The sequence below is a fragment of the Callithrix jacchus genome, chromosome 7 (assembly GCF_049354715.1).
Source record: "Callithrix jacchus isolate 240 chromosome 7, calJac240_pri, whole genome shotgun sequence".
Classification (NCBI taxonomy): domain Eukaryota; kingdom Metazoa; phylum Chordata; class Mammalia; order Primates; family Cebidae; genus Callithrix; species Callithrix jacchus.
The window spans coordinates 89,495,643-89,518,293 of record NC_133508.1 but is presented as its reverse complement, the minus strand read 5'-3'; the positions used below and the strand labels follow the sequence as shown (position 1 = coordinate 89,518,293).

The window sequence follows — 22,651 nt, the reverse complement described above, 5'->3', positions numbered from 1 at the left end:
AGCTACCATGTTAGAAAGCTCATATCCATATTCTAAGCTCCTTAAAAGCAATATATATGGACTCTCTATTCCCCTTGGCATTTACTATGATGCCCTGCACACATACTAGTCATATAGTAAATATCTGTACTTGGGTCTCCATTCAAAAACCTTCAGCAAAACAAAATATAAGCAAATTGTTTTTTAAATCAGAAAATAAATATTTAATACCTAAGAAAGAATCTTGTCCCAGTAGTTGTAGTAATAAAAAGACTTACCAAAACATCTTTTACATACTAAATCAAGTATTTCCCGAAATCGGTTTGTCATTGGTGGTAGAGGTTTTAGATCAATTTTCCTGAAATCCTCTGGGCAATCATTCTTTGAATGGCCATCCTTTTTGCAGATGCTGCATACTATCGTTGGTGGCTATACAAAGATTAAAAAAAAAATCTAATAATCTAATACACTTTTGAGGGACTTCATCATTTAGAAAGTGGATCCAAAAAGAATCTTTAATGTAATTCAGTTCTGGTAACCTGTGCTTTCAGGAAGTAATTTAAAAAAAAAAAACATGTTGTTAAAATGCAGTATTAGATATCAAAAACTTTTCTGAGTCAACTACTTTTTCTTCCCCATTAAAATTATATCAAGGATTAAATTTACCTGAAAATGGAAGATGCAGAAAACACCAGGAGGTGCAGAAGGTATGGGTTAACTCAAACAGCTCCCAAAGGAAAATATATGCATTATGTTTTTAACTTACTGAGATCTAACAAAGTAGGTTATAAAGAAACTTTAAGTTGCACCTTTCATTTTACTCCAAACATTTTCTATCTTCTGAATCAACTGATCACAGAACTCTCACTTAGGTGGTTCAATTTATTACATTAGCACTTCAAGAGACCAAACTGCAGACTGAACACTAAAAATAAATTAGCTTCATACAAAGAATAACTTATTCGATAGCCACAAAATAAAATTCAAATCCTATACAGCCATTTTAAATGTATTTCAATGGACATCAAATAGTGGATAAAACACAAAAATTTAAGCCAACTTGAAGAAACAAACAGATATGGTTAAGAAATACCAATACTCTTTTCTTTATTGTAATATGCCTAGATGCTAGAGTTAGTGTCTTTCTCCAGTGTTAGCCTGGACATTTATATAGCCAAAAACTCTGAAACAAATTATATGAGGAAAGCTCTCTTCTTAAGAATGATACACTGTAGGTTAATTAACAGTACTACAAGAATCTTTATCAGCTTTTCAAAGCTTTTTTTAAAAAATGACATATTTAGGCAGGAAACTATTTTTTTTTTATTTTAATTAAAAAAATTTTTTTTTAAGACGGAGTTTCACCATGTTAGTCAGGCAGGTCTTGAACTCCTGACCTCAGGTGATCCAGCTGCCTTGGCCTCCAAAGTGCTTGGATTACAGGCGTGAGCCACCATGCCCAGCCAGGAAACTCTTTAATAGTAAAAATGAAAACTGGAGAAACAGTACTTACCTTAAGTTTCCAGGAAAAAAAGTATAAAGCATAAGACATGTACATTAAAGTTACATAATTAAGTTTTTCTAAAAATCTGCCATTGATTTGATGCTTTCAATAGTCCATGTACCCTAAATAATGCAACCTAGATAAAATGCGACAGATGTATACTTATACAGAATGAAGAAATACTGCTTATTGTGAGGAGGAAATGGGGAGGTGTTGGTCAAAGGGTACACGGTTTCTTTTATGCAAAATAAATAAGCTCTGGAGATCTCTACAAAGTAGGGCCTAAGATTAATAATACTGTATTACATTCTTCAATTTGCTAATGGCATATATCTTAGGTTCTCACACCACAAAAGGAAAACAAAAGGAGGGTACTTTCCGAGTTGATAAATAGGTTTGTGGCACTGATAGTGATAATAATACATATACTTATGTTCAAACACATCTAGTTGTAGACACTGAATATTTATAGCTTTTTAAATGCTAATCATACCTTAATAAAGCAGATTTTTAAAAAATAGGCAATACTATTTAGTAATTAGGTTAAATATCTTAAAGCTTGTCAGTAATTACTGATAAAACAATAAGCCTGGATAAGGCTAAATGACTTTCCAGTTTATTTTTTTAATGCTCCACTTGGCTTATGCATAATCTGTATAATCATTTTTCATGTGGATAATGATAATGATATTTCAGTTATGTGCAATGCACTTGAAGTAATGTGATTCAGCTAAAACTTTGTTTTATTCACAAAGCAGTTACCGCTTACTTTCTATTCAATGGGTTGTTTCCTATGATTTTAAATGATTTCCTTTATGAGTTAAAGTTTAGACTATCTGGCTGGGTGCAGTAGCTCACACCTACAATTCCAGCAATTTGGGAGGCCATGGCAGGCGCATAACTTGAGCTCATGAATTTGAGACCAGCTTGGGCAACATGGTGAAACCCCGTCTCTACAAAAAATACAAAAATTAGCCAGACATGGTGGTGTGCACCTGTAGTCCCAGCTACTCAGGAAGCTGAGGTGGGAGGATGACTTGAGCCCAGGAGGCGGATGTTGCAGTGGGCTGAGATTGCACCACTGCACTTCGGCCTCGGCAACAAAGCCAGACCTTGTCTCAAAAAAAAAAAAAAATGTAAGTTCATACTATCTTACTTCAAAAGTAGAAAAGTTAGTACTGGCCAGGGGTGGTGGTTCACACCTGTAATCCCAGCACTTTGGGTGGCCGAATCACCCGAAGGTCAGGAGTTCGAGACCAGCCTGGGCAACATGGTGACACCCCGTCTCTACTAAAAATACAAAAATTAGCTGGGCATGGTGGCATGTACCTGTAATCCCACTACTCGGGAGGCTGAGGCAGGAGAATCACTTGAACATGGGAGGTGGAGGCTGCTGTGAGCCGAGATTATGCTATTGCACTCTAGCCTGGGCAGCAAGAGCAAAACTCCATCTCAAAAAAAAAAAAAAAAAGAAAAGATAAGAAAAGTCAGGACTCCTGTAAGTCATACAGGATAAGCCAAAATCCAGAGGCTCAGTAGCAGAAACAGAATCTTTATTTTTTTGGTTCCTAATCTTAGTTTCCCTCAGCTACCTTTAGTATACTTTTATTTCCCCCCTCTAAAAATATCTTTAAAGCAGAATATTATTAGAATTTACAAACCTTGTTTGTTTGTTTTTTTAGAAGAAAAAATTTCATGTATAAAAATAAGCTTGAGGCCGGGCACAGTGACTCACGCCTGTAGTCGCAGGACTTTGGGAGGCCAAGGCAGACCAATCACAAGGTCAGGAGATCAAAACCAACCTGGCTAACATGGTGAAACCCCGTCTCTACTAAAATACAAAAAGTTAGTCAGGCATGGTGGCACACGCCTGTAGTCCCAGCTACTCGGGAGGCTGAGGCAGGAGAATCACTTGAACCCGGGAGGTGGAAACAGAGGGAAACTCTGTCTCCCTAAAAACAAAAAACAAAAAAAAACCCTTGAATGTGGCTTTTGTTGAAGGTAAAAAAAAAAAAAAAAATACAAAATAAGCAACATTTAAAATGTATGCTTCCTTCGCTAAGATCCTCATGAAATATCAGATGAATCCTTTCATATGTGCAGAAGTAAAGGAAACCAACTGGTAATAGAATGCTGAAATCTCAAGGCTTCCTATACATTATTTAAAGGCAACTATACGAAAAACACAAAAGGTAAAATACATATCAAAATATCATTCCAAAACAACAGTCACCACTATATAAGCTATTTTTACATTTCTAAATCTAAAAAAAAAATACATATTCATACAACAACCACAAAACCTTATAGAGTGTTAACAAACTGTATCCTACCTTGCCAGAGGTTAAAATAAATTTATCAAACACATAATATAATTCCTGGGTGGAGAGGTTATCGTCATCATTAAGGTCAGAAGCATCTTCTGTAGCTTTGCAGTTGCAAGAGGTAGCAGGTATGTCGGTGCACACACTCTGATGTGAACTCTCTGTTTCTAAATTTGACCTGCAGTCTGTTCCAGTAGATTTATCTGGGTCAGGGGACTTAGACAAATGAATGCAATTACATTGGTTGAGCTCTGTTTTTAAACAAGTTTCTGAAGGCGCTAAATGATCTTGTTTTTTAACTGATTTTGGCTCTAATTCACTGCTTTTGCTGGCAGAAAGAGATGAAGATTCCTGTTCATGGTCAGCAAAATCTAGTTCATTTACCAACAAATTGTTGTTGTCAATAATACATCTCTGTGATGTACATTCCATTTCATCATATTTAACAGGTTGCTCTCTTTCTGCATTTTTTTTTTCTGTGCTTTCCCCAAGCAGAATGCAACCATTGGTTGCCACGTTGTTAGACTTAACTGGTTTCTTACTGCTTATTTTCCCCTTCTCTCTTTTCTTGAAGTCCACTGTAGACTTATTTCCACCCTTCCTCTGAGGACAGGCAAAATACCGATAAGCTGCCCTAAATCTCTCCACAACATATTCGTAAACCAGCTGGCTGTTTAAGCTCCGTGCAACATTCCTCTTGACTGAAAATGGATCTAGCAAAAGAGAAAATGGTAAATAGCCAAGTATCTACTAACAAACTACATTTCCAAGCTCATAGAAGTAGATCTTAACTGACGCCATGTACGCTGAATATATTTTCCCAAGGGGTTTTTTCTAAGCTAGGGTCCCAAAGAAAGTTCCTGAAAATGGGGGAAATATAATTGCAACATTTTTTCCTTTCTTTCTCTCATACAATAAAAAACCAAAAGGAAAAAGAAACCAGACTAATAATAAGGTAACTAATAAGGGGATGGCTGAGAAGGCCAATTCGTTAATTATAAAGTTTCAATGCTGACAAAATTTTCAAGCTCCAGGACCCATTAATAATTTTCACCTCTTGGTATAGTATTTTTTTTCTTTTGAGATAGTCTCGCTCTGTCCCCGAAGTTGGAGTGCAGTGGTGCGAACTCGGCTCACTGCAACCTCCACCTCTCAGATTCAAGTGATTTTCCTGTCTGAACTTCCCAAATAGCTGTGACTACAGGCACACGCCACCACACCCAGCTAATTTTTGTATTTTTAGTAGAGGCAGGGTTTCACCATGTTGGCTAGACTGGTCTTGAACTCCTGACCTCAGGTGATCCGCCTGCTTCAGCCTCCCAAAGTGCTGGGATTACAGGTGCTCACACTGTGCTCAGCACATAGTGCTCTTTAATATAGTTTATGTTCTTTGCAACTTAAACAAGTAAACAAACATAAAACTTTCAAGACTTCAACTTGAAAACAAACTGGTTTTTAGATTTAACTTTAGTGAGATAAAAAAGTAAATGAAAGTGGAAGAGAGAAAAGAACAAAAAAGTAAAAGAAAGAGACCAAAAAAAATAAACAAAAATTTTAATTTTGATCCAGTCAAAAATGACTACCCTACAAAGTCTTGCAACAACAGCATCCTCATTATTAATAACATAACAAGTTTCTGAAAATACCTATAAACCTTAAATATAGGTAAGCCCCAGGAAAAAAGAATAGTACCACCAAAAAAAAAAAAAAAACATATGCTCTCTACTACTGAAAATCTTTTGGTATTAAGAGGCTAGGCTTCAAAAACTGTTAAAGTTGGGGTGTCTATTACTTTTTGCTGCTATTTAAATCCATAGTCTTTAACAAGCTTTTTCTGGTTTCTTCCTCACTTCCCAAAGAAAATGAAAAACGGGGGGGAAAGAAACAAAAAAAAATAGATAAATTATGGCTGGAAGACTTCAGAGCTCCTTTATTTATATCTAAGAGAGTACAAGTTGGGGTATCTATTACTTTTTGCTGCTATTTAAATCCATAGTCTTTAACAAGCTTTTTCTGGTTTCTTCCTCACTTCCCAATAAAATGAAAAAGGGGGGAAAAAGAAACAAAAAAAAATAGATAAATTATGGCTGAAAGACTTCAGAGCTCCTTTATTTATTATATCTAAGAGAGTACAAAATGTGTGTAAATGTTTGCATGTATATTTCAGAATATTTCTGGGTTGAACTCCCAGTGGAGAAGGCCAGCAGGAGTGAGGGAAGTGAATAATGTGTAGGCTCAACAGACCAAAATGGACATAAATTCAATTTCTTACCTATAAAAGGCAAGTGAAATGCTGTGAAATTGAAATTTTTGATTAAGAATTGAGGAGCCACTCTATTTAATTTTCTGTATCTCCAAAGATCTTAATGGTCTTGGGATCTTATATGAAGCTTTGTCAACATCAATTTTTATTTTTCCCCTTTAGCTCTAAGCCACATTTATTAGGTGAGGTACTTTAGAAGACAATGAAAACTTTCTCATAATCTTATGGCACAAATTTATTCAAAAAGATCTTACAGTATTCATAACTTACATTTTTCTCTATGTTTATAAGTTTGCATAAGTAAAAAATAAAATGTTCAAAATTTTAAAATGCTAATTACTGACCTTAACCATATATAAGCAAAAACCTTCAAATAAATACCAATTCTATAAAATTATAATAGACTTGACAAAGAATCTAAATAAATAATGGGGGCTGTGCATGGTGGCTCATGCCTAAAATCCCAGCACTTTGGGAGGCCAATGCGGAGGATCACTTGAGGCCAAGAGTTCTAGACCAGCCTGGGCAATGCAGTGAGACCCCATCCCCACAAAAAATTAAAAAAAAATAGCCAGGCATAACAACAAAAAAGCCTATAGTCCTAGCTACTCAAAAGACTGAGATAGGAGAATCCTTTGAGCCCAGGAGTTTGAGGTTGCAGTGAGCCATGATCCTACCACTGTACTCTTGCCTGGGCAACAGAGCGAGACCCTGTCTCCAAAAAAGTTAAAAATGAAAAACGACAATCTAGTGACAGTACTATAAAGCCAAAGGATTATTTATAACACTGAATTAGATAATGAGTGGCACACAAAAAATAATCTCCAAATGAAATACAACACTTCATCTCACCTTCAATGGCTATTCGCCTTTTAGGCCAGTTTTTATTTTCTCTTGTTAAAATATCTCGTATCCGTACACATATGACATATTCCTCCAAAGCAAATTCCAGTGTGTAAAATTTTAGCAGCTCTAACCATAACTGTCCCAAGGATACCTGATTTGGTGTTTCCAATGTTAAAGGAGACTGGAAAAGAAAAAATACTTTTCATTTAAGCTTAACAAAGCTATAAAATCAAATTTTCAGTTAGAGAAGACCCTGGAGATCATGTTTTCAAAAACTGAGGCATGAAGGAGTAATGTGCCAAAAACAATCAGTCTGAAGCAAAGCTGGAAACAAAGTCCCAGTTTACTGACTCCTAGGAATTCTGCATTCTTTCCTCTTAACCAGTGATTCTCAACCTTGGCTGCACATTAGAATCATGTGGGTAGTAGTAAAATACACTAACATCTGAATTCCACACCACCCCCACCTTCCATACTCCTCCCAAGATTCTCATTTAACTGACTAGGCTATTCAGCCTAGGCAAAGACATTTTTAAAGCTCCCTAAAGTAATTTTCATATGCAGCCAAGGCCGCAAACCACTGTATAACAACTACTACAACTCCTTTTTCCAATAATTACTTTTAAAATATAAGTAAACGCCCTAGCTTTCAAAAAAACTAATTCCTTCATTCGGCAAACATTTCTTTAGAACCTACTATGTCCCTGACATTATTGGAAATATAATGAAATATGAAAGTTCACACTTATACATAATGTTTACCATGCACCATTCACTCTTCTAAAAGCTGCACATATATGAATAATTAATTCTAACTATTCCATGAACTAGATACTATAGGGTGAGGATTTGACTCAAGACAACCTGCCTGCTGGGTCTATGCTGTGAATCGCTATAATATACTGCCATTTAAATAAGGGAAGGCCCTACTTCATAGACTATTAGGAGGGGGAGAGACAGTTTAACAATTACAGTAAAGGATAAATGCTAAGATGGGCCTTTAAATCACGGGGATCATAACAGAAGAGGTAACACCTGAATTCCAAAGATTAGCTAGATGAAACCTGGCTGAAAGTAACCACTAGGCTGCATAAACACATGAAATAGTCATTCCCACATTCAATTCTATAACAATTTACTGAGTGCCTACTATGTGCAAGACAGTGTTCTAGGCACTTGGGATATGTCTTTGGGGGGAAAAAAACCCAAAGATCCTTGCCTTTATGGAGCTTACTTTCTATGGAAAGACAATAAACATATTTAATAAGTAAATTACACAGTAACTTAAAAGAAGATATGTACTATAGGAAAAAAAATTTGAGTACACTAAAAGGGGTGGGAGTGTGGAAGCAGGAGAAGGTTACAGTGTTTAATAGAGTGGTCAGGATAAGACTTATTGTTTAAGAAGAGGGAAAAGTGCTATAGGAATGGGAAACAGAGCAAACACACAAAGAATGAGACCAAGATAGAGTGAGACAAAGAGTAGAAGAGGAAAGCAAGGAGCTAGCCAGGAAAGACTGTTTGGCTTGTTATCTAACTGAAATGAGGAACAACTGAAGCATTTGAGGGTGGAGAGAGGAAAGGGCATGATCTGAGTTAAGTTTCAGAGGAACTATTCTGATTGTTAAGAACAAACTATAAGAGAAAAAGGTAGACACAGGGAAACCTGTTGGGAGGCTATAACAGCATTCCAGGCCAGAGATGATGGTGGCGAGGACCAGGATGGTAACAGTGGAGGTAATGAGGGGTAATCAAATTCAGATACATATTTAATAGAGATGACAGAACTTCCTGACAGACTTGATATGGGGTATAAAAAAGGGGTAGAGGGTGACTCCAAGGTTAACTGAAAGGAGCATACTTTCAGTTAACTGAGCAACTGAAAGGATGCCGTGCAACCAAGTAAGATAGAAAAACTAAGCGTGGAGCAAGTTTGAGGGTAGAATCAGGAATTCAGTTTAGACACATTACATTTAAGACATCTATTAGATATCTAAGCAGAAACAGTAAATGAGCAGTTGGTTCTACAATTATGGAAGTCAGGAGAAAGGTCTGGCTGGAGATTTAAATTTGAGAATGATCATCATATAGATAGTATTTAAAATCCACAGAATTAGATGAGATTACCAAGGGACTGTACATACGCAAGAAAAGGGGGATCATAAACTATAACACTCCAACTTTAAGAAATTAGAGAGGAAAAAAGAAAACAGCAAAAGAGACTGAGAAGGAATAACCAGCCGTGGGTCCAGTGTCCTCAAAGTCAAGTGAGTAAAATTTTCAGAGGGAAGTAATTAACTGGCGAATGTTACTAATAAATCAAAAACGACAGAAACTGAGAAATGACCATTGGATTTAGTAATGTGGAGGTTACTGACACTGATGATACAAGTTTTGACAAACTGATGGGGTGACATCAAAGCCTGATTAGTGTGAGTTAAGGGGCTAACAGAGAAATCAAAAATAGTAAATACAGACAATTCTTTAAGAAGTTTTACTGCAAAAGGGAGCAAAGGAATAGGTGGGAGGGGAAGTGATGTCAGATTGTTCTTATAGTGGGAGAAATAAGAGCATGTTTGGTTATGTAGGGAACAAAAAATTGGTAATTTATGAGGGATAATTGCTAGGGTGATGTTCTGGAAAAGACAAGAAGAGATGAGACTGAATATATAAGTGAAGAAAATGACTTAGATAAGAACATGGGAAGTTCTCAGTCAAGCAAGATCACTGGCTGACAGTATTAGTGGTCTGAGGAGACAGGATACGGTGGTCCAGGAAAATGGAAGAGTTGAATACAATAGGCAAGCATATCAGGAAACTACAAATAATTCAGTACAGTAGAACAATGATTTCAGAAATGTTCAAATTTCTGTAATAATGCATCTGTCCACTTAGAAGACTACAAGCTTCTGGAGGACATAATCCATGTCATCTCTGGTTCTCTAGCACTCAAGATAATGCCTGCCACATAGCAGAGGTCCTTAATAAATGAATGCTAAATAATCAAATAAGCAAAGCTACCCTTTCATAGAGCACAGCAGGGCCTTTATTTCTCCACCCAATCTGGCAACAACATTTCCATATGCTGAAGTCTGGTCAGAGCCCAACTCCTAAAGGAAATTTTCCTTGTCTAGATGAAAAATGACAGATTTATCTTGACATGATTCAAACAATACAAGTTTTCCAAAACAAGATATAAATTCATTAGAGAATCTTGGTATTAAAAAACTAAACCAGATCAACCCCTCACTTTATAGATGAGGAAAATGAGGCCAAGAGGCTTGCTCAAGGTCAGTCAATCTACAATTAAAATAGCTTCAATCGAAGGCATTACAAATTCTACAGATAGAAAAGCCAAAAACAAAAATAAAAAGGCTTACTTTGCCATGTTTTTCCTTCATGGCATTACTTTGGTTGTCTGTTTCTGTCTTCTTGGTATCATCTTTTGGTTGGTCTGCCTTAGCTTTGTTTTCCTCAGCAATTGAGTTTTTCTCAGTTGCACTACTTGAATTATACTCCCACTTCACAAACTTCTCTTCTACTATGCCCTTCAGCTGAAAGTCATCCATTCTTTTTGGGTCAAAGCCTTCAATCTATATAAAAAGGCATTCCAAATTGGTAGTGGAAAAATTATTTAAAAAAAAAAAAGATGGACAAACAGACAAACCAGAATCCCAGCTTAAAATGTTTGAGTAGAACTCTCTGCAAGAGCAAACTATATATATATGTACATATATATATATACACACACACACACACATGCATATATGTATCACAAACTCATGCTTACCCAACTTCCAAGTAAGCAAGGAAGAAGAGGGGGTTTTCTCTGTTGTAGAAAAAACATCACCATTAAAGCAAAACAGTAAGAAGGGATTCCACCATCAGTTTGGGAGTCAATGTAGCACAACTGCAAAATGAAGGGGAAAAAAGTACTACCATTTAGCTTTCTTAATTTTCATGATTAAAGTACCTTGTTTTTTCCTACCCTAATCACTGTAAAAAGTTCAAATGACAATGAAAAATATAAGGAATAACTTGAAATATCATCACTCTAAAATAATCATTAAAATGTTGTTGACCATTTTTTCATTCTTTTTTTAGTGCATACAAAGATATGTATTTTTGTTAAAAGAGTAATACTATATGTAGTTATTTTACTGTGGACACATTTTTAAAATATTTTCTCCTTATCGTGCCTCTACTTCTATTTCAATTAACAACCTTCTATGTATTCTTTCTAGGTCTTTTTCTATACTCATATATAAATACACATACATTTCTATTTCCTATATACATATAGGGAGAAGTTTAAGTTTTTCATCATTATTTTAATAGACATCTCTCTGTATATTACTCTCCTCCCTTAACAATATATCAAGAAAGCCCCTTTAAGTCAATTAGCAAAATCTAACATATTACTTTATTTTTGAGACACGGTCTTGCTCTGTAGCCTAGGCTGGAGTGCAAAGACATGATCACGACTCACTACAGCCTCAACCTCCCAGGCTCAAGTGATCCTTCCACTTAGCTGGGACCACAGGCATGCACCACCATGCTCAGCTAATTTTTTTATTTTGTAGACAAGGGGTTTCCCTATGTTGCCCAGGCTGGTCTGGAATCCTTGGGCTCAAATGATCTCCCCGCCTCACCCTCCCAAAGTGCTGGGTATTTATAGGCATGAGCCACCATGCCCAGCCAACACATTCTTTTAAATGCTTAAATTACAGTCCATGATATGGATGGTTACACAATAGTTCCCCCATTCAAGGACATTCATATTTTGTTTCCAGTTTTTGCCACTGTAAACAATGCTGTAGCATTTATCCTTATACATATTTCATAAGTACTGGTGCTTATTTCTATGAACTGTATTCCTAGGAATGTTTGTTAAATTAAAAGATGACTGATATATTTTAATCCTTAAATATACTGTAAGATTGTTTTTCCAAAATCACCACAAATATTTGTATTTTCCAGCAGCAACCTATCAGTGTACATACTCCTCTTCCAACACTAGGTATTATCACTTAAAAAACATTTTCAATGGGATGGGTGAAATGTAATATCTGATAGTTACTTTAATTTGCATGTCCTTAACCCTAAAGAGATTATGAAATCCGTATATGTTTAACCATTTGGGATTTATTCTTTTCAAAATTGCCTACTAAATATTTTGCCAGTTTTTCTACTTTCATGCAATACTTATCAATTTATAAGAGCTGTAATTATATATAACCCTTTATGTCTAATACATGCATTTGAAAGATGTTATTTTTCCCAATCTATTTTTCTTTTGATATTATTTATGATATATTTTACCATATAAATTTTTTAAATTTTTACTATGCTTTAATTTTTAAATATGCTTATTTCAAACAGCCCTCCATATCAATGCATTCTGCATCTGCAAATTCAATCAACTATGGATTGAAAATATTTTTTAGGCTAGACACGGTGGCTCACGCATGTAATCCAAACACTTTAGGCGGCAAAGCAGGTGGATCACTTAAGGTCAGGAGTTCGAGACCAGCCTGGCCAACATAGTGAAACCCTGTCTATACTAAAAATACAAAAATTAGGAACGATCCAAGATGGCCGATCGCTAACATCCCGGGATTGCAGCTCTCAGGGAAGGCGCAGAGAACTAGAAGACGCCACACTTTCAGACAAAGTCTGGTCGCTCACGGAGCAGAAGATCCCCCAGTGGTGGAAACACACGAGTCGCCAGCGCGACTCTCGTGGTCGGCGCAGCAGTTCCGCCGGCACCTCGAGGCGGCAGCGCTCACGCAGAGTAAACGGGACAGGTTCCCCTTCTGACCGAGGTTTGGAGCCCTGGGAAGGCAGAGTCGCCTACTACGGAAACAAGAAGGAAGCCAGGCAGAAGAATCCTGGGCAGAAAAGCACCATCAGTTTTAACGCTGCTGCTCTGGCCCTGGGAACTAACAACCTGGACGTCCACTCAAGAGACCTAATCTGAAAGTTGGTAATTTCAAAGACGACAGGAGGATAAATTTACAATGACGGGAAGAAACCAGCGTAAAAAAGCTGAGAATACTCAAAGTCAGAACGCCTCTCCCCCTAAAGATGATCACAGTTCCACATCAACAATGGAACAAGGCTTGATGGAGAACGAGCGCCTCCTGATGACAGAATCACTCTTCAAGGAATGGATAATAACAAACTTCGGTGAGTTAAAAGAACACGTTGTAGCCCAACGTAAAGAAACTAGGAACTTTGAAAAAAGGTTTGATGAAATCCTATTGAGAATAGACAACTTAGAGAGGAGTATGAGTGAATTAATGGAACTGAAGAATACAATACAGGAACTCCGAGAAGTATGCACAGGTTTAAACACTCGAATTGTTCAAGCAGAAGAAGGGATATCAGAGGTCAAAGTCCAACTTAATGAAATAAAACGTGAAGAAAAGATTAGAGAAAAAAGGATAAAAAGGAATGAGCAAAGTCTCCAAGAAATGTGGGACTATGTGAAAAGACCAAATTTACGTTTGATAGGTGTACCTGAATGCGACGGAGAGAATGAATCCAAGCTGGAAAATACCCTTCAGGATATTATTCAGGAAAATTTTCCTAAACTAGCAAAGCAGGTCAACATTCAACCCCAGGTAATACAGAGACCACCACAAAGATATTCCTCAAGAAGAGCAACCCCAAGGCACATAATCGTTAGATTCACCAGGGTTGAAACGAAGGAGAGGATACTAAGGGCAGCCAGAGAGAAAGGTCAGATTACCCACAAAGGCAAGCCTATCAGACTTACAGCAGATCTCTCAGCAGAAACTCTACAAGCCAGAAGAGAGTGGGGGCCAATATTCAACATCCTCAAAGAACAGAACCTTCAGCCCAGAATTTCATATCCAGCCAAACTAAGCTTCACAACCGAAGGAAAAATAAAATCTTTTATGAACAAGCAAGAACTCAGAGATTTTATTACCACCAGGCCTGCTTTACAAGAGCTTCTGAAAGAAGCATTACACACAGAAAGAAACAACCAGTATTAGCCTTTCTAAAAATACACCAAAAAGTAAAGAGCACCAACATAAAGAAGAATTTACACCAACGAATGGATAAAACAGCCAGTCAACATCAAATGGCAGTAACCCTAAATTTAAATTGACTGAATTCCCAATCAAAAGACACAGCCAAAACCCAACGGCATGTTACATCCAGACCTGTTTCACATGCAAGGATATACAAAGACTCAAAACAAAGGGATGGAGAAATATTTACCAACCAAATGGAGAGCAAAAATAAATAATAAATAAATAAAAAGCAGGAGTTGCAATTCTTGTATCGGATAAAATAGATTTTAAAGCAACAAAGATATAGTGGTAAAAGGATCAATGCAACAACAAGAGCTAACGATCCTAACACCCAGATAGGAGACATAGATTCAATGAGACAGAAAATTAATAAGGATATCAAGGACTCGAACTCAGATCCAGAACAAGTAAACTTAATAAATATTTATAGAGCTCTCCACTTCAAATACACAAAATATACATTCTTGTCAATACCACATCACACCTACCCATTAGTTTAAATGAAACATTGATTGGCCATTATTAATACCCAATTTTTTTCAAAATAAAGCAATATTTCCATTTACTCTCCCTCTTTCTTCCTCTCCTTTACTTATTTTTTTTTTTTTCTTTCCTTCTCTCAAAAAAAAGAAATCAACTTGTAAACCTCTAGATCCAGGTCGGCAATGTCTCTTTCATTGCTTGATTTCCTTTCTTCCCTTCCCTCCCTCCCTCCCTCCCTCCCTCCCTGCTTCCTCCCTTCCTTCCTTCCTTCATCCCTTCCTTCCTCCCTACCGTCCTTATTCCCTTCCTTTCTGCCTTCCCCCCCCCAAAAAAAATAAATAAAAATAAAAAAAATACAAAAATTAGCCATGCACAGTGGAAGGCACCTGTAATCTCAGCTACTTGGGAGGCCAAGGCAGGAGAATCACTTGAACCTGGGAGGTGGAGGTTGCAGTGAGCTGAGATCCTGCCAATGCACTGCAGCCTGGGTGACAGTGAGACCCCATCTATATTTATATACAGCAAGGTGTGGTGATGCACACATATCACCTGCAACTGATGTAGTCCCAGCTAGCTACATATACTATAGAGGCTGAGGCAAAGGATTGCTTGAGCCCAGGAGTTTGAGTCCACCCTGGACAACATAGCAAGCCCTCCATCTCTAAAAATATATAATTTAAAAATTTGTAAAAGGCCAGGTGCAAAGGCCCCATCTCTTTAAAACAAAACAAAACAAAAAAATGCCAGGTATGGTGGCACACACTAGTAGTCCCAGCTACTCAGGAAATTGAGGCGGGAGGATCCTTTGAACCCAGGTTACAGTGAGCTATGATGGTGCCACCATACTCCAGCCTGGGCAACAGAGTTGAGACTCTCTGAAAAAAATTAAAATTTTACATTTAAAAAATTTAAAATAGCAATATAATAAAAAATGCAAATTAAAAAACAATAGAGTATAACAACTATTTACAGAGCATTTATATTGTAGTAGATATTATAAGCAATCTAGTGATGATTTAAAGTATTTTGGAGTCTATATGAAGGTTAGATACAAATAACACACAATTTGTATAAGGGACTTGAGCATCCTCAAATTTTAGTACCCATGGGGGTCTTGGAACTAATCCCCCTATGGATACTGAGGATAACTACACAGCTTCTAGGTATCCTATCATAGTAAAAAGCTTCCCATATCATTATTTATATACACATAATCTAACATTTTTCTTCTAAAATTTTAAATTTTCATTAAAGTAAAATTTATTTTTGCATTTAGTGTACTAAGAGTCCAACATTATGTTCTTCCAGTAAGATACAGTTGTGAAAGCACTATTCAATAAAATCTCCTATACACTAGACCATTTAAGCATTCTATTCTGTTCCACAGATCTATTTTTCTATTCCTATGCCAATGGCATACTCTTGATTAAAGCAATTTTACAGCTACTCTAGTCTTCCTTTTTGCCCCTCCTTGAGTTCATTCCTACTTTGAAAGCTTTGGACTAGCTGCCCCTTGCTTTTCCACCAGATTTTCATGTTGCTAGCTATTACCTGTCTGGGCTTAAATATCATTTCTTCAAAGTCTTTTCCTGACCATTCAGAGTAATGTCATTCATTCTATCATTTCATTTTAGAGTTTAGTACTAAACTCTAGCAGATATTATTATTTATATATTTCTTTACTGTCTGACTCTTCTAGAAGTATGTGTGCATCATGAAAGCAGGACTCTATATCCTATTAGATGTTCCCAGCCTCTAGAACAGTATCTGAAACACAGAACACATTTAGCAAATGTTTGCTGAATGGATAGATTTGTTCAGATTTTGCTTTCATCTTTCAATAATATAATTTATTCTTATATGTAACTTATTAAATCTCTTCCTTAGTGTTTTACAATTTATGTTGCTGTCATGAAGGTAAATATTTTTCCCCATTTCCATTCTAAGAGGTTATTTTTATGACAGAGAATTGGCCACTGACTTGTGTATATTTATCTTGTATTTAGTTATCCTACTAAATTCTCTTATTAATCCCAGTAGTCTTTTACTAGGGTGTTCTAGGTATACAATCATATTATTAGCACAAAGAGATAATTTTATCATTTTTCCAATATTTACATTCAATTATTTCATTTTCTAATTGCATTTCCTAAAATACCAAAACAATATACAACATCAGTGGTGAACATCTCTACAATATTCTTCATCTTAACATATATGGCTGAAATGATGTTTCTTATTGTTTTGGCTTTGTTTTTTGTGTTTTTTAATAAATGGTTTTTATAACTAACTTTCATTTCTAGTTGACGTAAAAGTTTCTGTTAGGGAGAACATGCCCTTTCAGCATCTAGGATTTTTTTTTCTGCTTCATTTGTTAATATAACAAATTATGTGAAGAGACTTCCTATATTAAACCATTCTTACAATCTTTAAGTAAATCATATATAATCATGGCATTTTAACCTTTGATACCTGGATATATTTCATTTGCTTATATTTCATTTACAGTGTAGCATCTATGTAAGATTGATCTATGCTGGATTGGCTGGATTGGTTTTTAAACTGTTGTTTATTTTCTTCTGTAGACAATGAAGATTTCGGATAATAATAATATAATATGGAGTAATTATACTGTAGTATAATGTCTTGGTACATTTAAGATTACAACTCAAAATAAAAGATGACTAAAAACACTTGTCAAAAGGAGTCTGAAACATTTTACTAGAATAAACTATCACTTATCCAAAATATTAAGATAAGGGTAAACTGCCTAATGAATAAGTTGAGTTAAACAAAAATTCCTTTGCAACTATAAAGAGCTGTCAATATATTCTGCTAACATTACCAGACATCTAACAGATGAACAAGATTAAGGCAGTTTAAGAGAGAGCTCTTAAAACCAGTTTTAGATGTCAAATACTGCTAAAATGCAATTCTTATATTAACTACACAAAAAGTGACTCTAAGTCAGGTAATTTGACTAATAATAATGTACTGATGATGAGGCTACAGAGTTCTGCCACCTAGAGTTACGAAGCTTTATCTAGAAAACTATTTCCTATTACTAAAATGCAAAGACTAACTGCTTAAGAGAGAGCCAGAGAATCATCAACTGCAATCTCATGGTATCAGTTATAAGAATAAATTATATACTAGAATTGTCCTAAACCCCAAATCATGGAAAAATATGGAGAAATGTGTGCTTAACTAGATAACGTATGATATGGCTTAAAACTTCAAGAAAAACAAACCTATTTTTAAAAATCTTCAGAAGAAAAAGATACTAGGAACTATTTCTAAGTTTCTTATTAAAAATTAAGAAAATCAATACCATGAAAAAACTTTCTTTGCAACTAAAACAAATGACAAAAATGAGACACGTTATTCTGTTGGAAACAGAAAGGAACCACTCTACAATCAGTTTTGTAATATACATTTCAGTGTCCCTTGATTGGCATATTTAGAATCCATATGGATCAAGTACTATACACTATGAGCAACCTTTTCCAAGAGTCACTTTAGGAAACAATGTTTATAGGCCACATTTTTTTCCAAAATAAAAATAATGTATTTGAATATCATTTATAATCTTCTAACACAGACTATTTATTTTATTGAATAGAATGTCTGGGAGAAAATTGACATGACTTTATGACCCCCTAAAAAATTAGAGCTTAATTTAAAAGCACCAACAAAGAAGCAGCTGTGTATTCCATTATCCTTTATATTTCTGTAGTATTTTTAGAGCTTGAAGTGTATTCTTGTGAATTATCTAATAATATTACCAAAATATTCTCTCCAGGAGAAAAAAATTGAAACTCAGATAGGTGATGTACCTTGCTCGAAGACTTAGCAAAGCTGGATGCTGTGTCTCACACCTGTAATCCCAGCGCTTTGGGAGGCCAAGGTGGGAGGATCGTTTGAGCCCTGGAGTTGAAGACCAGCCTGAGCAACAATATGAGGCCCCACCTCTACAAAAAACATTTAAAAATTAGCCAGGCAAGGTGGCACATGCCTGTGGTCCCAGGTACTTAGGAAGGCTGTAGCGAGAGGACCACTTGAACCTGGGAGGTTGAGGCTACTGTGAGCCATGATCGCATCACTGCACTCCAGCCTGGATGTCAGAGACCAAAAGCAAAACACTTAGCAAAAAAACTAGAGCTGGAATTGGTTTACTCCATTTCATAGCACTGATTTCCTATCGTATGCTAAGCATACAGTATAAGATTAATGAGAGGAAGTAGTAACCCTCCCTGAACCCATTTTACTGCCTCCGCTCACTTCTATGGGTTAAAAATCTCCTTTCTGGCCAGGCACAGTGCCTCACACTCTAGGAGAATGAGGTGGGAGGACTGCTTGAGCCTAGAAGCTCAAAACCAGCATAGGCAACATCATGAGACCCCCATCTCTATTTACAAAACCAAACAAACTCCTTTCTGAAGAAATTAGGTCATTTATTCATCAAATATTTACTGAGTACCTACTATGTGATGACACAGTAAAATAAGTGGAAGTAGGGATCAGCAGTGAATAAATAAAACATTAAAATCCCTGCCCTCAAAGAGTTTACAATTTCACAGAATAGACTACAAACAAATTTATGTATGACAGGTGGTAATCAATGTGATCATAAACTTGACAAAAGTAAAAGAGTAAAGCATTCTAGATACCTAAGGTAAAAACATTCTAGATGATGGAAACAGCAAATAGAAAGGCCTTGAGTATACTGGCTTTCTGACTTCCGTACTCAGCCAGCTGGTGTTGCCCAAGCATGGGGGCAATTCTTTAAACAGAGTCGCAACAAAAAATTCCAAAGAGACTTCTCTATTTTTGCTATAAGTTATCACTCTAACACCATCCCCTTCATCAGTTTTCTTTATATACAATTAAGAATTTATTCATTACCAGTCTAGCAAGTGATGAATATTCTACTGATAGGGCAGGAACACACAAACAGAAAGCTAAAATCTCTTTCTGGTCATTTGGACTGATACTGCTAATTAACCACTCCTATCACCACACCAAAGAAATAAACACAGGGCAGCCACAGCCTTTAGAGGTATAAATTAATTCTAATTTAGGAAACCTCGAATAATCCTCAGTAGTTGCCCAATCAGAAACTGGTGCATGTTATCAATGATTTACAGGAAAGAGAATAGCATTCTTAGACACTAGAGGAAAAAATATGCCAATAAAAGAACCATAACATATATATCACATCTTAAAACCTTACAAGTTTTAGTAAAAGTGAAAGTTTCACTTATAATAAGAATGAAAACTTACAAGTTTCACTTATGAGAGTGAAAACTTGACCCTCATATGCTGATATGAAAGAGAACATTTCTATAGTATGTAAAAGGAGAATAAAACATGACATTAAAAATTCTAAAATATATCAATAAGTGTATGCCTATAAAACTTTATTTTTATGTCTATAAATTAGAACCTGCCACACCACTTTCTGTCTAGCACAGAAAACTATTTTGTCCCACATGTTATGATTAATGTTATATGTCAGTACAAGGAAAGGCCTAACTTTGAAGATTAAATATTTTGCCTTCTAAAAATATAAATAAATAAGTACTTTTCCTTTCTTCCACTTACCTTAGCCCAGTAGCGAAAGGCCAACACCAATGGAATAAAGACAGGTTCCATTTTGCCAAGAGCAGTAAGTAAATCAGTAGTGAGACATGCCATGTCATTTCCTGCACTCACTCTACAAAGTAAACCACTGTGAATAAGAAAGAAACAAATTTCATTGTATTAATACCTTTAAAAACAGAATACTTCAAATCCTGTGGCTACTCCTTCTAGTTACCATATTTTAATATAGTACCTTAAAAGTCCTAATAAAAACAAATGTTTGTAAAATTTTAGAGCTAACTAAAAACTACATGTCATTCCATTACTAGAGTTCCAAATTAATTAAAGAAATAAGTTTTTAATGTTCATCTGTACTTCAGAAATAAATTTCAACCCCACTTAGTATTTAAGGTCATAAGAAATTAATTTCAAAAGCAGCGTTATGAATTACCAAAATTGATATACATGAGAGAGAGGGCACTGATCTCTTCAATGTCGAATGGTACAAAGAAATTTCCTGGTTCATTCCTCTTGCTTTGTACATAAGAACAAAAAAGGAATACTGAACTGACTGGCTATACTTCTTGACTCTAGTTTTTCTTATTCAAACTTTCACAATTGTACTAATATGTTATCTTCAGAGTAAAGATCAGACAGGATTTGCAGATTAACCCACAAGTTATGCTTCTGTGTAAGTGAAAATAGCATCTACCTTAAATAATAAATCTGAGGTTGTCACTCAGAGGCAATGTAACGCAATGTGGCAAAAAAACAAAAGAAACACCACTAAATGTAATTTTGTCTCTATTCCAACTATAGTTTTCCCCTAAATGATGTAACTCTGGACAAACTGATTAACCACTCCAGGTCTCAATTTTCTAGTTTAGAAAATAAGAAATCTGAACTATATTGCGATAGACTCATCTAGCTTTGAATAAGAAAATACCTTGATCTTAATAAATAAGAAATACAAGTTAATAATCAATAAAAGAATATCATTTCTGAAAAAAAAAAAAAAGAATATCATTTCTGTATTGTTTCCATGTCTCCCATGCTATTTTCAAATAGGATTTAGTTTTCTCTTTCAAAAGCACTTTGCTCTCTTAGTCTTATAGACATCTAACTAGAAAGGCAAGATCAGTCTTCAATTTAAGATTGATCTTGAGTTTGTTCAATTTAATTCAACTCATTCAACTTAAGTGAACTAAAAACTAAATTCAAATAGATTGTGAGATCCTTGAGAAGAGAGGCTTTTTTTTTTTTTGAGACAGAGTCTCGTTCTATGACCCAGGATGGAGTACAGTGGCACAATCACGGCTCACTGCAGCCTCAATCTCCCAGGCTCAGGCCATTCTCCCACCTCAGCCTCCTGAGTAGCTGGAACCACAGGCACACACACCCACTATGCCTGGTTATTTTCTGTAGAGACAAGGTCTCACTATGCTGCCCAGGCTGGTCTTGAATTCCTAAGTTTAAGTGACTCAAGAGAGACTATTTCTTTTTGATGTCTGTATCCCTAGAGCAAAGTAGTACTTGCCTATAACTAAATGTAATACTCTTGAGTAGGTGAATGATTTACAAAAAAAAATTAAAGTTCTGCCTAAAGTATGTTATTTTCAGCTGGTGTTCTATATATTTCTTGTTCACATGCATTTGGTAAACTTGCTATTTTTAGTGAAGAGAAACTAGCTTAGTCATACTCATCCAAGGAGAAATCTAAAACAAAAACTTTGTCTCTTAGAGATCATTCACTACAAATTTGGTTGTTGGGGTTTGTTTTGTTAAATATTTTTCTCTTCATTGTTACCTTTTTCGATCTCTGCACACCACAACAGGAACTTTAGCGTGAAAATCAGATTCCACATCTACATATAATACTAATAAGGAAAAAAAAAGTAAGCTAATGTCAATATCTCTAAATATTTGCTCTATGGTAAACATTAAGTAACAGTTTCCTTCTAAAAATCATGCTCATTGCTTCTATGGGAAAATCCACTCTTCTTATCATGAGCACCAACCCAAAAGAATCTCTTACCTCTCTTGGTGTCATTCACCGTATATCACAAACCACAGGTACAGTCCCAAATACTGCCCCAAAATTATAATCACCTTAAGAAGAAAGGTCTTAACATCCCTAAAAGTTTCAATATTTCCAAGTAGATAATCTAGTCAAAGTTGTTAAACCCATTACTCTTGAGAGCTAGTTCCATAGGAGCTGTGAAAGGGGGACCTATCATGTTTTGATAGTTTAGTTCTTTTTAATTATTGATGTAAATGCAACCTAACTCTGCTTGCCACAATTTCAACTAGTATATGAAGAGTTTGCCTAATCATATTAGTGGAAGGACTCATTCCACTAGTATATGAAGAGTTTGCTAATCAAAGCTGCTAAGACAGATAAAGCACTTTTGTAATGCTAAATGAAGGACATTTCTATCCTGAAATTTTTCTCTATACCTCCAAGGGTAAGCCCGTTGCCATTAATGTCTAATCTAAATAAAAACAGATAGATTAACATCACTTATAATTCAAAGAAAATGTCTCAGTAGTACTTGTTGTAACGATTAGTCAAAAAACACTTTGGCGCAGACCTATATGTCAGAAA

At 35.7% G+C, this 22,651-nt stretch overlaps 1 protein-coding gene across 45 annotated transcripts in view; it reads right to left on the bottom strand.

The window, feature by feature from the left end:
- TUT4 (terminal uridylyl transferase 4) overlaps positions 1-22,651 on the bottom strand; it is a 133,362-nt gene that overhangs the window by 52,607 nt on the left and 58,104 nt on the right. For 25 of the 45 annotated variants that reach the window (XR_013520069.1, XM_078331775.1, XM_078331779.1 and 22 more), the window contains 7 exons: positions 21,854-21,923; positions 20,068-20,194; positions 10,707-10,826; positions 10,297-10,509; positions 6,923-7,097; positions 3,817-4,520; positions 258-408 (listed from right to left, as the gene is read on the bottom strand). Coding sequence is in view for 44 of the 45 variants with exons in the window: in XM_078331775.1 (XP_078187901.1) it covers positions 258-408; positions 3,817-4,520; positions 6,923-7,097; positions 10,297-10,509; positions 10,707-10,826; positions 20,068-20,194; positions 21,854-21,923 (1,560 nt within the window). In the remaining variant the exon portion in view is untranslated. The remainder of the gene's footprint in view (positions 1-257; positions 409-3,816; positions 4,521-6,922; positions 7,098-10,296; positions 10,510-10,706; positions 10,827-20,067; positions 20,195-21,853; positions 21,924-22,651) is intronic. The other 20 variants (XM_078331795.1, XM_078331788.1, XM_078331796.1 and 17 more) reach the window with 1 other exon arrangement.